The sequence below is a fragment of the Amblyraja radiata genome, chromosome 4 (genome assembly GCF_010909765.2).
Source record: "Amblyraja radiata isolate CabotCenter1 chromosome 4, sAmbRad1.1.pri, whole genome shotgun sequence".
Lineage (NCBI taxonomy): Eukaryota > Metazoa > Chordata > Chondrichthyes > Rajiformes > Rajidae > Amblyraja > Amblyraja radiata.
The window spans coordinates 116,767,346-116,785,732 of record NC_045959.1 but is presented as its reverse complement, the minus strand read 5'-3'; the positions used below and the strand labels follow the sequence as shown (position 1 = coordinate 116,785,732).

The 18,387-nt window shown below is 41.4% G+C and overlaps 1 protein-coding gene across 19 annotated transcripts in view; it reads right to left on the bottom strand.

The window, feature by feature from the left end:
* The window catches only part of map4 (microtubule associated protein 4), a 250,747-nt gene that overhangs the window by 168,262 nt on the left and 64,098 nt on the right, over positions 1–18,387 (bottom strand). For all 19 annotated transcript variants that reach the window (XM_033020304.1, XM_033020314.1, XM_033020309.1 and 16 more), the window contains 2 exons: positions 16,905–17,184; positions 12,443–12,508 (listed from right to left, as the gene is read on the bottom strand). In XM_033020304.1, the coding sequence (XP_032876195.1) occupies positions 12,443–12,508; positions 16,905–17,166 (328 nt within the window). In that variant the 5' untranslated portion in view covers positions 17,167–17,184. The remainder of the gene's footprint in view (positions 1–12,442; positions 12,509–16,904; positions 17,185–18,387) is intronic.

Here is an 18,387-nt window from a genome sequence, read left to right as displayed (position 1 = left end):
CTATAGCCGAAGAGGGGAACCCCCGTTCCCTAAAGAATGAGAGATGCCCTGGTTTGGAACACCTCACCTTTAGCCTGATTAAATACTCTTTGCATGCCTGGATCCTGAAAAATAAATAAACCTTCTGAGGTGCACATGTGCCATGCTCAAGGTTAATAACAGAAACAGGCTGTCTAGCTACAATTGATAAGGTCATAAGTGATAACAGCAGAATTAGGCCATTCACCCATTATATTAGGGATGTAATGCTGAGGCTCTACAAGGCGCTGGTCAGGTCAATTTGGAATATTGTGAACAATTCTGGGCACCATATCTGAGGAATGATGTGCTGACTCTGGAGAGGGTCCAGATGAGGTTTACAAGATCCCATGAAAGAGTTGGTTAACATATGATGAGCATTTGATGGCACTGGGCCTGTACTCGCTGGAGTTTAGAAGAATGAGTGGGGACCTAATTGAAACGTACAGAATAGTGAAAGGCTTGGATATGGGGGATGTAGAGAGGATGTTTCCACTAGTGGGAGAGTCTAGGACTAGAGGACTAGAGACGTTCTTTTTGGAAGGAGATGAGGAGGAATTTCTTTAGTCAGAGGGTGGTGAATCTGCAGAATTCTTTGCCAGTGGATATACTTAAGGCATAGATTTTCGATTAAAGACGTGTGTCAAAGGTCATGGGGAGAAGGCAGGAGAATGGGGTTAGGAGGGAGGGATAGATCAGCCATGATTGAATGGCGGAGTAGACTTGATGGGCCGAATGTCCTAATTCTACTCCCATCACATGATCTTGGAATGGAATGGAATACTTTGTCACATATGACCAGGTACAGTGAAATTCTTTCTATGATCTTATGATCAAGTCTACTCCACCATTCAATCATGGCTGATCTATCTCTCCCTCCTGCCTTCTCTCCATAACCCCTGACATTTTGTCTTACCACTTAACCAGCTAAAACACAAAACATAATGCAGTAGTGATTTTGACGATATAGGTAGACAAAAATGCTGGTGAAACTCAGCGGGTGAGGCAACATCTATGGACGAAGGAATAGGTGACGTTCCGGTGACATGAAGGAATAGGTAACCCTTCTTCAGACAGAGTCATAGTTGTGAGTACTTTCCTTCCTTGTTTACCGAATGTGGTAGTTATTTCTAAGTACACTTACCTGCACTATCATATTATAAATTTATACACACGACTAAGATAATGATGCTGCAGCCATGCGAGTATGCAGCAACACTACTTTAAGTGTTGGAAGGAACTGCAGGTGCTGGTTTAAATCAAAGATAGACAAAGTGCTGGAGTAACTCAGCGGGACAGGCATCATCTCTGGAGAGAAGAAATGGGTCAGACTGAGAAGGGTCTCAACCCGAAACATCACCCATTCCTTCTCTCCAGAGATGCTGCCTGTCCCGCTGACTAAGTGTGTGGTTCAATAACACGTCCGATTCAGACACAAGTACAGAAAGGAAAGACAGATAGATGCCAGTTGTTCAGATCGTTAGTAAATCATATTTATTAGTGGTAGTACACTATGGATCAGCAAAAGCACATCTTACAAACAATAATGAATAATATTTTACAGGAGTAAAATAACCTATACACAAAGTCTGAGTGTTACATCAAGTTAAAAGCAGGCTCTTGCCAAAAATGTCATTAAAAAAATCATTAAATTAGATTAAATAAAAACAGATACATGTTAAAAGTGCCCTTAAAAAGTTAGGAATTTATTTACCGTCTCTTTGGCTATGAACCTGTGGACCCAATAATGCTCACTGGTGAGGACTGTTTCTAATAATCTGCACTTCGGGGGAGTTTGCTAGTTTTTTTTTACACTTATTAGTCAGTTTCATAACATTGGTCATGAGCAAGTATCATAGTTAGGTGGTTAGCTAATAGGTCCCCATTTACTTAAAAATCATTCTGTTTCTGCATTTACTTTTATTTGAACAGTGAAAGCAGCTCAAATATAAAACTAAAATCTTACCCAACCATAGAAATCTGATCACTTATAATTATTTTGTTACCCAAACTAACCCAAGGTTGACACATGTATTCATGTCCCTAGTGCGAGAGTCAGGTTTTATTAGAATCCACCATGCAATCCTGTCATACTATGTTTATACAGTATTAATAAGTGTAACTGGGACCATACTGCCAGCAGTGGCAAGGCACAGGATTATTACATTTTAAGAGACATGAAAGAATCTATGAATTTATTAGGACGCTGCAGGTTGCTGTGGAATCCAACATTTAAATGCAAAGCATCTGGGGTGGACTTCAGAATCAGTATGAGATTCACTGAATGTTCACTGTTTTTATTGTCTAATATCATACCACTTTATTAATAGAATATTTTGACACAAAAATGTAATCCCCTTCCTATTGAGCAAGATAAAGTAGAACTTCAATAATCCAGCATCCATTTATTCAGAAATCCTGAAAGTACTACATCTGGGCTCACTCCTTAGTCCAGAGTGTGAGCCAGAGATCCAGAATGTAAGTGGGGAGTATGGTGTAAACTGGAGGTTCGGACACTTTTGGGACCAGGGTCCAAACTGTGGATCAGGTATGTGTCTAGATTTGGGGCTAGGGTCTGAAACACAGGTAGGTTTCTGGCTGGAGCCAGGTCCAAGTGCCTGTACATTTCCCATTTCCTTTAATGAACCAGGATCACTAGGAAATTTATAACACTGCTGTGTAACATGTCCAAAGAATAAAATTAAAATGTTTGGGTATTAATATAAATAACATAGTCAGGGAAATCGGCTAGTTCTGTGATTCATAATCCAAGAATGACTTCTTCATGACTTGCTTGTTTGCAATACGTCTAAAATTTAGCAACTACGGTTCTTATCACTTTCCTATGACTAAATGCTGTTAAGGGAGTGGAACAAAAGCACACAGTATAGTTATACTTCTGATCAAAGTACTCAAAACTTGGAATGTGGGGAAAGTGAGCAAACATGAGAGCATTTTATTAAAATAAATCTGAACCTTTAACACAGCAGCAACTGTCAATATTTATGCCCTGACATGAAAGGATAACAAACAATTCCTCTCATGTATCACAAATTGAAGAATAAGAGACAAATTAGTTAAAAACTACTAAATAACTAACTTTCACAGAAAAAAAATAACATTGAAATGTTAATGTCTCTACTAATTTCTCTTTCAATGTGCATCTAACACATCAAGACAATTTGCAAGATTACGACTGGGCTGTTAATAGTTGAATTGAGTTTTGAAACCCAGAATACACTGTAAAGATACCAAGATGGCTGTTTTTAACAATTTCTTATCACCAATAGAAAGAATGCATACCCAAACAGGAAACAACTCTCCCAGAGTACATGAGATTCCAAATTAAAAAGGAAACGATTTCCAATATCAAAAGTAAACTGTGTTCTTGTCATAAGCTATTTCCTGGGCTAGATTAGGGATGCTATCCTCAGTGTTAGTCGCTAAAGAGTTTTGGAATACAGTTTATATCATGTTAGTTTAAACATAGGAAAGGAAAGTGAAACAGAAAGGGGGTTAAAAAGAAACTTCAGCTTGTTAAATTCAGAATGGAGCAGAGATGGCAAGAATCTGTGGACTCAACATGTTTGCACAGTAGAATTTTGTGTGGCTAATATTTTGTTTTACTAATATCTACCAGAAGTTGCCAGCTGTCAGGTTATACTTCTGATGACACCAGCAGCTCTCTGGCATTTCCACACGTTAGGAACCAAAATCAACATTTTTTAGGAGCCGCTCTATAAACTTTGAACCACAACAATGCACTGCCAAGCAAGGAGTCGCAAAATAAATTACCTTCTGCTGCATTCAACACTGCATTACCTTCTACTGCATTCACCAAGTAGAAGTAGTGAACTAGCTGAGACCAACCACATACCATTGAACAACAAGGAAAGACATCACAAAACTTTCATATCTAGAAAGGCATGTCTATATATTTTTTAAAGTACAACTGGCTTCAATATAATCTTAGAAACATCCAAACAAATTCTGCTCTCCCTTTCCATCTTTTCTTGTAATTGCCAATAAAATATAAAAGCTGTAAATAAATATGATCAAAGTGCTGTCATAACTAAAATTTATCTGGTTCACTGCTAGTGAGCAAAAGTAAAAGTCAAGGATAAATTATATGCTATTTACAAAAAGTTTGGAATCCCATGTAGTAACATATGGAGTTGGATAATCCAACGATCATAATATTGGTAGCATTTCAGATTAGTACTGTAAGAAAATCAACTTTTGGCACTTCGACTGTTCTGACAAATTGATTAATACAAGTTTCATTACTGTTGTTTCCATAACAGTTCAGTCATCATTGAAGTCAGCATTTCTGTGCAGTCCGGAAGGTCAAAAATTTGTATTCTGTTACAATCAAAAACATGCTCACCCAAACACAAAACCATTCTTCCTCCTAGATACAAAAGGTAAAGCCCTAACAAGGAACTAAGCAAGTTTGGAACAGTTGGGTATAAATCCAATGATTTAACTTTCCAAGTATTTTAAAAATAAAGTGATTAACAGTATACAATTAGCTTTGCTAAACTTCTCCCAATTCTGGTCTCGTAATACAATGCACAGCAGATTCCAAAACATTATAAAAAAACAAAGCAGGTGGCCAAGTGAAAAATGCTCTTTAGATCTTTAATGCTCACCAAAAGTGGAACTGGAAATAATTGGCAAAAACCTTTTTCAAGATGACACTTTCAGAGCTGTAGAGGCGTGTTGTGCAAACATTTAATCACTGAAGCTGCTCTCATGTGTTGAGAAGTGGGCTGAGTGATAAAAAGCTCCATGTTATGCTGCCAGACACAGATAATCAGATAAGGGTAGAGAAAAACGGGGAAAGGAGAAAAGAAGCACAAAAAGCACAGGAAGTTAGTGCACAGAAATAGACAACAGATTATTTAAAATAGACAAAACTTCCCAGAAACATTAGATCATAAACCAGTGAAGCATGCAATATACATACACTCCAATCTCTTCCCATTCCTCTAAAGTCTCCAACTCAATTCCATAGCCAGCAACTGCCATTTGACGTTTCATCCAATTGCTAGATTTTCATATGCGAGTCTTGACAGGGTCAGAAGATGAAGATCACAGCCGAGTTTAATCTAACATTCACACATGTGCTTTTCCAGCTAATCGTAATCATGAACAAAGAAGCCCAACATCTCAATTTTCTGCGCCGTTATAATGGCCAAATGTAGCTTCTGCACCATTATTAACTCAGCACATACCCTGTAGGCTTGTTTGTGTTTCTGCCTGACAAAGTTCTAATGCAATCCCAAGCACTTTAATACATTTGGATAGGGTGTCTATCTAAATACAGATTGAAGTGAAGTACCTATTTTTGGTTTTAGTATATTACAAAGCAGAAAATCAAATAAAATTACACCAATGCACTTATTCTCTTACTCGATGCTGAGAAAGTATAGCATATTTAAAACGTAGTTCAATTCCACTCAAATTGGCCAGGTGCCCATTTAACCATCATCTGAAAACTTTGTTTAACATCAAATTATTGCAGACAGTATAAATACTGGCTATGACTCATCATTCACTGATGTTTTAAAACTTAATGCATAATTTTTTCAGTAAACTGTTTCTAAAAACTATCCAGGTTTTCTCTACATATAATTAATAAAATGATCATGGCAAGAAAGAAGATTTTAGACAATAGACAATAGGAGCAGGAGTAGGCCATTTGGCCCTTCGAGCCAGCACCGTCATTCAATGTGATCATGGCTGATCATCCCGAATCAGTACCCCGTTCCTGCCTTCTCCCCATATCCCCTGACTCTGCTATTTTTAAGAGCCCTATCTAGCTCTCTCTTGAAAGCATCCAGAGAACCTGCCTCCACTGCCCTCTGAGGCAGAGAATTCCACAGACTCACCACTCTCTGTGAGAAAAAGTGTTTCCTCATCTCCGTTCTAAATGGCTTACTCCTTATTCTTAAACTGTGACCCCTGGTTTTGGACCCCCAACATCGGGAACATGTTTCCTGCCTCTAGTGTGTCCAAGCCCTTAACAATCTTATATGTTTCAATGAGATTCCCTCTCGTCCGTCTAAACTCCAGAGTGTACAAGCCCAGCTGCTCCATTCTCTCAGCATATGACAGTCCGCCATCCCGGGAATTAACCTTGTAAACCTACGCTGCACTCCCTCATTAGCAAGAATGTCCTTCCTCAAATTAGGAGACCAAAACTGCACACAATACTCCAGGTGTGGTCTCACTAGGGCTCTGTACAATTGCAGAAGGACCTTTTTCTGATACAAACCCCAGTTTACTGTTTGCTCATTATAGCTAGTATCCATGTGCCCCAAGGACATGATTTCTCACCATTCCCTACCACCCTCTAGGTTGGACACAGGGCCTGACCTCAACAAACCTAACAACCTCGGGAGATTGACTGACTATTGGGATACGAGGAACTGCGCATGAAAGTTTACAAAAAAGTCATCTGCAGTTCCAGCAAAGCCAGCATAGGCTATCAACCTCAAATCGGTTACCTTGGCAACAGCAAGGTTAGAGCACACAACCAATTATTACCAAACCCACAATTCCTTCCCCAGCTGAGTTACTCCAGCATCTGAGCCAATCTTTCAATTGCAAATTCTTGAATTGCATTCAAGCGCAAATCTTTTAAAAAAGGTTTTAAAGTGACCATCCACATTAAATTTGAACATTGACTTTTCCAAATTTAGGCAGTCCCTGCTTTCCCCTTCCCTTCCCAGCTCTCCCATAGCCCACTGTCTCCGCCTCTTCCTTTCTTCTTCCCGCCCACCCCACCCCCACATCAGTCCAAGGAAGGGTCTCGACCCGAAACGTTGCCTATTTCTTTCGCTCCATAGATGCTGCCTCACCCGCTGAGTTTATCCAGCATTTTTGTCTACCATCCACATTAAATAACGCACTTTACTCCGTTTCTATTTATGTTCCCAAGTTGTAGGATTAGAGGTTAATGTTCAATATTTATGCAAAACATTGTCTGACAGCCTGAAGAAGGGTTTCAACCCAAAACATCACCCATTCCTTCTCTCCAGAGATGCTGCCGGTCCGGCTGAGCTACTCCAACATCTTGTGTCTATCTTCGGTGCAAACCAGCATCTGCAATTCCTTCCTACACATACAAGTTTACCACTTCTGCACAGCATTATTTTTTAAAAATTAGAGGTGATGACATAAGACAACTTCAAGTTTTCAGAGCAAAAAACAAAACAGCTAATGCCCAAACAAATATTCCCCATATTATTTCTTAAAATTAACTGGATTAGACACCAAAATATAGACATTAAAGCTAAAACGAAATCAAGACAATAGACAATAGGTGCAGGAGTAGGCCATTCGGCGCTTCGAGCCAGCACCACCATTCAATGTGATCATGGCTGATCATCCCCAATCAGTACCCCGTTCCTGCCTTCTCCCCAGAAGAAGCATCCAATTCATCAGTTAGAAATTAAGGGCAGATCCTTTCTTTGACATCTGTTTTTGGGTGGGGTTTTACAAAACACATAATTTCCCTGCTCTGCAGCCCAATTAGCCATTGGTTGAGATGTGCCAGTCTCCGACATCTGTCACTGCTCATTGGGCAATTATAGCAGTTTATTGATTTGTAGGCTGCAAAGCACGTCCACACAACAAAATCAAAACCTACGTTTAAATGAAAATGTCCCCAAAATATTCAATTATGAATAGCCTATAATTTCCCTATTTGCATTTATATTTGCTGGAATTCTAAGATGTATCAGGTGGTTATATTATGGTCATAAGGGATAGGAGCAGAATTAGGCCATTCGGCCCATCAAGTCTACTCCGTCATTCAATCATGGCTGATCTATCTATCTCTCCCACCACGCTATCCCCCCTTCTCCCCATAACCTCTGACACCTGCACTAATCATGAATCTATTTATCTCTGCCTTAAAAATATCCACCGACGACCTCCACAGCCGTCTGTGACAAAGAATGTCACAGATTCGCCATCCTCTGACTGAGGAAATTTCTCCTCTTCTCCTTCCTAAAAGATCATCTTTTAATTCTCAGGCTATGATCTCTGGTCCTAGACTCTCCCACTAGTGGAAACATCCTCTCCACATCCACTCTATTCAAGCCTTTCATTACTCTGTCTGTATGTTTCAATGAAGTCCCCCCCCCTCATTTTTCTAAACTTTAGCGAGTATTCAAAGTATTCAAAGGTTTTTATTAGTCACATTCACATACACCGAGGTGTAATGAAGTGAAATGCTTTTTGCCATTTTGCAGTACACAAAAGAATACAGACATAACACCAATGAGAGTCTTAACCACAAAGAACATCCCCCCACAATGGTTCCCACCATGAGGGAAGGCACAAAGTCCAGTCCCCAACCCCAGTTCACCCATAGTCGGGCCTATTGAGGCCTCCACAGTTGCCTCTACGGAGGCCCGATGTTCCTGGACGTTCTCACCGGGTGGTGGTGCTCCGGCGTCGGGAGAGTCCTCACAGCAGCATGGGAACCCTGGAACGGCCGCCTCCGTACTGGAGGCCGCGGCTTCCGAAGCCAACAAGGCCGCGCCGGATGGAGCTCCACAACTGGCGATCTCGTCGCGAGATCCCAGGCTCCCGGTGTAAAGTTCGGCGCCGCCGCCCGCAGCTGGCCGCTCCACAGTTCCGCAGCTCCGCGATGTTGTTCCCGACGGTCTCAGCTCACCGGAGCTCCAGCGCGGCGACCCGGGCAAGGCATCGCCCGCTCCACGATAGCGCTCCAGCGCTGTGCCGCCACCGAAGCCGAGGTTCTGGCGGTCCGCGACAGGAAACGCCGCTCCAGGCCAGCTGGTAGGCCGCGAGGACGGGTCGAAACTGCAGCCCGGAGAAAAGCTGCCTCTCCGACCAGGTAGGGACCCTGAAAGGCAGTTTCCCCCTTTCCCCCCCTTTCCCCCCCCCCCCCCACACAAAAAAGTCTAAACCTCCAAACAAAACACTTTAACTAACTAAAAATAAAAATAAAACGGTGAAAAGACAGACAACTGCTGGCAGGGCAGCCGCGCACAGGACAGCGCCCCCTTTTTGAGTACAGTCAAACGCTCATCATCGGTTAACCTACTCATTCCTGGGATCATTCTTGTAAACCTCCTCTGGACCCTCTCCAGAGCCAGCACATCCTTCCTCAGATATAATGTCCAAAATTGCTCACAATATTCCAATGCAGCCTTACCAGCACCTTATAGAGCCTCAACATTACATCCCTGTTTTTGTATACAAGCCCTCTTGAAATATTGGATACCAGATTAAAGACCATGCCTGTTAAAATTGTATGAAAATCCAAGGGTATGATGCAGAAGAATATAGACCTTGAGGGGATGTTATAGAATTAAAAATTAATATCATAGAAACATAAAAAATAGGTGCAGGAGTAGGCCATTCAGCCCTTCGAGCCAGCACCGCTATTCAATATGATCATGGCTGATCATCCAAAATCAGTACTCGTTCTGGCTTTTTCCCCCATATCCCTATCATGGCATATGTTATTAGAACAGTTGACAAATGCTTGTTTAAAATAGTTTCTGCAGAATATTTTAAATAAGAGAGGTAACGAGGCTTTGGAAATTAATCCCAGAGAGTGGGGCCTTGTTAACCAAATACAAGGCAAATAAAGGGCAGCAAATAAATTGGTCAGCGGGCAGTCCATTATCTACTCCGGACAGGAAGAGGAGGGAGTGGCCATCATGATGATGAAGGACGCGAGAAAGGCTCTAACGGCATGGGAACCCATCAGCTCACCTCATCTCAACCTTCAAAATGGAAAATGGAGTTGGATTGGACACACCACCAGGGGCGCCGGGGAGATGGCTGCCCTGTCGGCAGTCTGTTCGTATTGTCATTCTTTTTGTTATTTTTTAGTGTTAAAAGTTTGTTTTAATGTTCTTCGGTTTGTTTTATGTGGGGGGAGGGGGGAGGGGATCGGGGGAAACTTTTTTTCAGGTTCTTACCTTGCTGGAGATGTGATTAATTTTCGGATCACATTCTCCGGGCGCTCTGCGGCCTTCCATCGATGGAGCTGGATGCCTCCTCGGACTGACTTTGAGCCCTATCGCGGGGCTTAACATCGGAGCTGATCCCTTGCCTGGGATCGCACCCAACGTGGACTTACCATCCGGCCCACGACCGAGGAAGAACTAAGGGAAGGACTTGAACTTTATTTCGCCTTCCATCACAGTGAGGAATGTGTAGGAGCCACTGTGGTGGATGTTCATGTTTAAATGTGTTTTTGACTGATCTGTTGCTTTTAATTGTATGACTGACCCGGCCAATGAAATTCCTCGTATGTTGCAAAACATACTTGGCGAATAAAGTGTGATTCTGATTCTGACCTTCAGGAAACTTGCCACAAACATCACCCTGTAAGCCCTGAAATGGAACCCCCAAGGAAAAAGGAAAATAGGTCGCCCCAGGAACAGCTGGAGAAGAGGTGTCCAGACAGAAATGTCTGAGAGTGGGCTCAACTGGGGAGATCTCAAAGGAACTGCCAACAACCAAGTGAGGTGGAGGACATTTGTCAATGGCCTATGCTCCCTAGAGGAGCAAAGGGTTTAAGAAGAAGAAGAAATAAAATTGAGAATGAGTAAAAGGACAGTAGAAGGGTGCAGGTATCTCAGAGCTGCAAACGCTAAAACGAGGATGGATTTGACCTTGCTTCGAATAGGTTGTCTCCTCACGGTGACATTTATTAAGTCAGAGAAGTTGCAAAGGAAGGGTATGGATTAATTCATATTTAAAGCAATAAGGGAAAAGTAACCCAGTCAGATGGTTGAACTAATGATCCGGAAGCATGGACAATCAATTAAAAAAAGATATACGCTTAAATCTGGAACATTTAAACTCCGTTAATTGAGTAATCTAGAATTTAAAACTAACTTGAATAGTGAACATGAAAATATTGGAATGTGTTAAAATACAGAAGGAAATATTATGCTTATCCAATGAAACAATATGTAGCATCTCACATTGTATTACAGTAAAATTCTAATACGGCAGCACCTCTGGCATTTCTGGTGCCGGAGTGGCAGGTTTCCCAGAGAACTGGAAATTACTACCACTAATAAATCAACACATAATTCTTTATATAGATGTATAATACATTTTCGGTATTGAGAACATGGGGGAAAACTAAATCGTTTTAAAGCAGCATAGGACACGGCCCAAGTAAATTTTAAATGAGCACCGTAAACAGAACCAGATGAGCCACTTGCCAAACCAACAGAAATAGGATGATGGGTGATCGGAGTTTTACTGTATTACAATCAGCCCTTAATTGCCCTCTGAAATGGCTTAACTTATTCAGTTGTATCGAATTGCGACAAAATATTAAGTGCAAGTTCCCAGACATAAGAGGTGCTTCTGCATCGCCAATGAGGCCCCTCGCCACTGCCAGATGGATTACTTGCCATATAACTGCACTTGACGATGCCTCTGGAATTCTCTTTGCAACATTTTACAACATGATGCAAGTTAACACCAGTTTCCTAAATCGCCAGATTGTAGAAAATCAACCCTCAATATCAGGTTGCCAGTACTATAACTAATCCACAGCCATTCCATTCTTCTTCCAATTCCCAACAAAAAAAATCAAGCGATCATTACACTTCACCAGAACAATTAAAAAAAAAAATTTTTTTTTTAAATCTGCTTTGGATTCAAGTTATGTATTTTCAGAAAAAAATAAAAATGCTATGCAGAAAATGTTTTTGTAATGTTTAGTATATCAGCCACCTTTGAAAAGCTTTAAAATGATCTGTGACATTGCTGTCTAGAACATATTTTTATAGAACACTAGACCAAGGGGGACCCGTTGGGTCCCGTCCCCTCAACACTCGGTTGCGGGGTGGGCAGGGCAGTGGCGTCACACACACACTAACCACTCCCCAAACACACGGCTGCCGATGATTGAAGCAGAGTAATAAGATGCCAAGATTTTTTTCACTTGTATATACTGACCCAAGTATACTCAGGGGTGGCACTGAACAGGTTAAGATGTTAAGTAGAACAACAAATCTTCTTGTTTGCAAGAACTCGCTGATGTAGCCATAGGAGCACTGCAGGTAACCCGAGAAGATTCTCACTTCAGGGGAAAAAAGTAATGGTGTGTCAGGACCTAACAATTTTCAGAATCACGCAGACACAGGCCTGGACAGGTCAACAACCTACTACAAAGCTTAGAGGACAACATGATTTGGTCACTCACTGCTCCTATGTTCATTATGATCACTGGAAGAGGTTAAAAACACTTGTTGAATCTTGCTCATGGGATCTGGAGAAAGTTGATAAAGGATTTTCATCCAAAGACAGCCTCCTTCCCAAGACAAATGAGACAACACAGCCAAAAAAGATTAAGCAAGGATTCTTGCAGAAAGCAGGGATATAGAAATGTTTGGTTCCAACATACCTGTGCTATCGGCTTGTCCTCCACCATTGGGCAACTTCCCTGGTCCTTGTTCACCTGCTTCAGAACCTGTAAAATTTCACATGCTACAGTGAGTCACACGAAGGACACGAATCACAGTATTCTTAACTATAGTTCTCAAAATAGAAAATTTATATGTGCTAGCCTTAAATGGGAAGAAAAACAACAAATGGACTATTAGTGTCTGGAAAACCTATTGGCCAAGTCAAATAATATTAGCCAGGTCTTCATCATCACATTCACTTATTTGTGATGGCTAGACGAGTCAAATCTAGTGTTTGTCAACTAGGTTGCGAGAGTCTGTAATAGGCGATTCTTTAAAAGTGCAAAGTGTTCCCTTTATTCCAACTTCTTTCCCTACCCACACATTTCTCGACTTTCACCTTCACTTTTGACTTTATTTCTCATATCAGTTATCCTATGTTGATGTTTCTCCAAGTCATGCCTGCAGTGCAGTTAAGAGTCACAGTGCTATATAGCATAGAAACTGGGTCTTCAGTCCACTTTTTCCATGTCGACCAAATTGGCATTCTGGGCTGGTCCCACTTGTCTGCATTTTCCCAAAGTCTAACCCCCCCCCCCCCATCCATAGATGCACCCAAATGTTTTTTTGAAAGTCATAATTGTTTCCACAACTATAGCTTCTTCTGGCAACTCATTCCAGATATAGACAAAAAAGTTGCCCCTGAGGTTCCTTTTAAACCTCTCCCCTCTCACCTTCAACCCTTTAGTGTTAGAATCCTGTATTCTGGGGAAAAGATTGAACATTCACTTTATGCATGACTCAGAGGATGTAGTTGGTTAGGCCCTGTGGATTTGTCGCATTTTAAAAACCGCCAATATCTGCTCTTTGGTAATTCATATTTTATCTAAGATTATCACAACTCCTTTGCCTCAACTCCTTAGTTGCCACAATCCTTCACTCAGTAAAAACATTTAAGAAACATTCATTTAATATCTCCCCCATCTCTTGTGACTCCATACAAAGATGGCCATACTGATCTTTAAGGGGACCTATTATTTTCCTAGCCATCTTTTAACTCTTAATGTACCCGGAATCAAGCCACCACCCTAAATAATATTGACCTGTTTTCCACCTGAACACCAACTATCTCAGTTTTGCAAAGCAACTACAATGTCAAAATCAGCTGTCATCCCTTTTGCAGTTTCCTCCTAACTGTTATTATACAACTGAATCATCCTACAACAACTAGAGAACAGTTCTGAACTACTATCTGCCTCATTGGTGACCTTTGGACTATCCTAGATCGGAATATGCTGGCTTTACCTTGTACATCTATCTATATACTGTAAATGGCTCAATTGTAATCTTGTGTTGTCTTTCCGCTGACTGGATAGCACGCAAAAACATTTCACTGTACCTCCGTACACCTGACCATAAACTAAACTGTAACTATAACAATATGAGAAACATACATTCCCTGAAACAAGCTTTGATTCCCTGTTGCCAGATTTTTCTCTGATTAAACCAATCAATTTCAGCTGCTATCAATTACATTCCACTTTCTAGACTGCTTTCAACTTCAGTCCCTATCAGATCGCTTGAGCTTCCAATCCTATATATTCTTAGTGTCTACTCTTGTGTCAATGGCATTAGCAATTTTTGACACTGCTTCTGCTCATCTGCTGTTTAAACACTTACTCATGGCTTTGTACATTCCAGTGTGACCAACTCCTACATACTCCTTTCATCCACCATCCCTATATGAAAGTTAACTCCCACACCTCTGGCACTCAATATCCTGTCCCATTGATCATCATCATCCTGACAATCACCAAATGCTACATTTCCTAGTTCTTGCGAGAACTCTGCAACACTCGTGATGTTTTGTGCAAGCCCTGTTCAAATTAATCCTCCTCTGGGGAGTCCTGGCATCAATCATTGAGGGCCACAGCTCCCTCTCCAAAACCTACTTCCCCCATGTCTCTCTCGACCAAGGCCATTCACACAGCCCAACTCACCTTCATCCTCCAAATGAGTCTTTTGGTTCAGTCTGCTAATGTTTTTCTGAATACATTATGAAATGCCAAATGATGTGCTCACATTACTTTATCAAGAAAACAGTCATTAAAACGCATTTGGTACAAATTGACAATACTTCCTCCTTGATAACCATCAGCATAAGGGTACCTTAAGGCCGTGTGTTCAATGCCCTGCTCTATACTCATGATAGTGTAGCCAGACAGTTCCAACTACATCTTTAAATTCGTTGACAACACCACCGTTGGTGGATGAATTACAGATGATGAATCAGAATATTGGAGGGAGATCAATCGCCTGATCAAATGGTGTTCTCAACATCAGTAAGACCAATGAGCAGATAGTTGACTTTAGAAGAGGAAGTCGAAGATCCACAAATCTGTCTTCATCGACGGGTCGGTTGTGGAGACAGTCAACAACATCAGGGTCCTGGTCATGCATATCTCTGAAGATTTGTCTTGGACCCAGCACTTTGATGCAATCATTAGAAAGCCCTTCAACACCTCTACTTCCTTAGACGATTGAGAAGATTGTGTGTTGAGGGTGTTCGGTATGTCGACAAATACTCTCTTGAACTTCTACAGGAGAGTGGCAAAGAGCATATTGACTGGTTGCATCATGGCCTGGTTCGGCAACTCGAACACCCAGGGAAAAAAAAGGTTACAAAAACTACCTGTCCATCACTGGTACTGACCTCCCTACCACAGTAATCTATAGGAGGAGTTGCCTCAAAAAGGCAGCCAGCATCATGAAGGAACCACGCCACCCTGGCCATGCTCTCATTCAACTGCTGTCATTGGGAAGAAGGTATAAAAGTGTGAAAACCATGACCTCCAGGTTAAGAACAACTTTCCGACAACCATCAGGCTATTGAACAGGACAAGCATGAACGAAACTTTGAACTACCTTGGCTGTACTTGAGATTTACGTTTTTTCTTTTGTTTTTGCACTAATAGGGGGGGTTTATTTATTGAATTTGTTTTTGTATATTACGTTATCTATTGAGTGCTGTGTTTACAGACCTGCTGTGCTGCTTCAAGTCATTTCAATGTTCCGTTTCAGTATATACGACAAACATTTTTGAAAATCTGTACAGTAAGTAATTTAAAATGAAGCAGCATAATGGAATCAGCCAGAATGAGGTCAGTACCCCTGAAGCTTAAGGGGACATATACTCAACAGTGCTAGGATAATTTCAGTTTCAGCACCACATTGGCTGATGTGCTGCTGAGCCAAAGGATTGACGAAAAAAAAATCTAAGGTTTAGTTTCATCTATCCAGTTATCTCATACAAATAAAGTGAATTAAGCATCAGGCTTAAATTACCTCAGGCAAGGTGAAGCAATGCCTAGTCACATTTATGACTAATGCGCATACAGAATATTTTATGGCTAATGATAGTAAGACAGTGCCAAATGGCTATCCACTTAAACTACTGAAAATCTTGAAGAATGCAATAATAGTGTCATTAACGTGTCTTTCCTGTGCACAAATTCTGCTGAACCAGACAGTGCACTAATGCCAAATTATTTTCTTCCCCCTACCCAGCCCAAATAAAGCTCCACTCTCAAGGTCACCCATGATTAAAGATCCACAAAAGGCATGAAACCCAATATAAGCATCCTACACCGGGAGAAACAAGGCATCACCTGGCGTCAATAGTGCCAAATGATCCACAGGCAGTGAGTCACTTTAATAAGAAGTGCACTGCTCTCAAATCTAATACGAGAGAGAATGAAGCAAAGAAGGGAACACCAGCCAGCAGGCACCTGACCTGCAAGGGAAAAGGTCTACACCTTCTTAAGGCGAGTCTGTGGTTCTCCAGATTCCAGTCATTTAAACGCCCACATGGCAATACAAATCTTCCTCAAACCGAGCAAATGCTGACAAAGATGACCAGTGGCTCAACAGTGGGCAGAATCGTGAAGCTTTATCAAGAAATTATGTCAATTTAATGCAATAACAAACAACTGCAGATGCTGGCTTATACCAAAGATGGACACAAAATGCAGGAGTAACTCACCAGGGCAGGCAGCACCCCTAGAGAACATGGATAGAAAGTAGGAATTGACATATGGATGAATAGCAATGTCTTATTCTAATCTCTGCCATAATATTTTCATGAAATTGCATTGGACACAGAATGAATAGTTTAAGAGAGGGACACTGGAACTGCAGATGCTGGAATTGTGCAAACAACAACGTTCTGCAGTAACAGAGTAATTCTCTCTGAAGAATGGTCCTGACCTATAATGTCACAAATCCATGTCCTCCAAAGATGCTGCTGCCTGACCCAGTGTTACACCAGCATTTTGTGTTGAACAGCAGTTTAAGATGGGCTGATGCATATGGATGTTCATTCAGTTGCAAAGTTCAACAGGCAAATGTTAGTCTGGCTTCCACACACAGGCCGGACCTATAGCTTATATTATCCACACTCACGTTCTGCCAATTGTCGTCCATTTGTTGCTTGTTCAGGTATTGTTTCTCCATACGAGTGTACCACTGCTTTGCCATCAGCCTCTGAAGGAGGTAATTTTGTCTCATCATCCAGCAATGGAATATAACTTTCTTTTGTCACGCTTTCTCCAACAACATCATCATATTTTTCTGCCTCCAGAGAAGAAATGAAATCCCTCTTTATTTCCATTTCAACACTGGGTGTAGTTTCATGTAGTGCATCAATCAGATTGAAGTCGGCCATCTTAAGTACAACCGCGTTCTGAAAGAAGACAAATAGAAAGTTCAATATTTTATGAGCAGATACGTTATGGAAATTACTTTAGCAAAATAATAGTCACAATTAATGTTTGGTGGTGCATCCACTCAGCAAATACGCATAGTTAGTAATCATATACCTAGTTATACCAAGTTTAACAGGATGGGACTAGGTTGCAGGGGCACTCCCAAGTATTATTTAAACAACATAGAAACATAGGAAAATAGGTGCAGGAGTAGGCCATTCTGCCCTTCGAATGATCATGGCAGATCATCTAAAATCAGTACCCCGTACCTGCTTTTCCCCCCATATGCCTTGATTCCTTTAGCCCCAAGAGCTAAATCTACCTCTCTCTTGAAAAAAATCCAGTGAATTGGCCTCCACTGCTTTCTGTGGCAGAGAATTCCACAGATTCACAACTCTGGGTGAAAAGGTTTTTCCTCATCTTAGTCCTAAATGCCCTAACCCTTATTCTTAAACTGTGACCCCTGGTTCTGGACGCCCCCAACATCGGGAACATTTTTCCTACATCTAGCCTGTCCAATCCTTTAAGATTGTTATTTGTTTCTATAGGATCTCCTCTCATCTAAATTCCAGTGAGTACAAGCCCAGTCGACCCATTCTTTCATCATCAGTCTCACCATCCCGGGAATTAACCTGGTGAACCTAAGCTGCACTCCTCAATAGCAATAATGTCCTTCCTCAAATTAGGAGACCAAAATTGCACACAATACTCCAGGTGCCGTCTCACCAGGGCCCTGTACAACTGCAATAGGACCTCCTTGCTACTAAACTCAAATCCTCTTGCAATGAAGGCCAACATGCCATTAGCTTTCTGCACTGCCTGCTGTACCTGCCTTCTCCCCATGCCCCCTGATTCCGCTAACCCCAAGAGCACTATCTAACTCTCTTTTGAACGCATCCAGTGAATCGGCCTCCACTGCCTTCTTGAGACAGAGAATTCCACAAATTCATAACTGTGTGAAAAAGTTTTCCTTCATCTCAGTTCTAAATGGTCTACCTCATATCCTAGAAAGATTAACTAAATGGCCCACCCCTTATTCATGTTAGACTTCCCAAAATCCAACACCTCACATTATATTGCAGTAAATTTCATCAACCATTCCTCAGCCCACTTGGCCAATCGATCAAGATCCTGCTGCAATTTTTCACAACCATCTTCTCCACCTGCAAAACCACCCAATT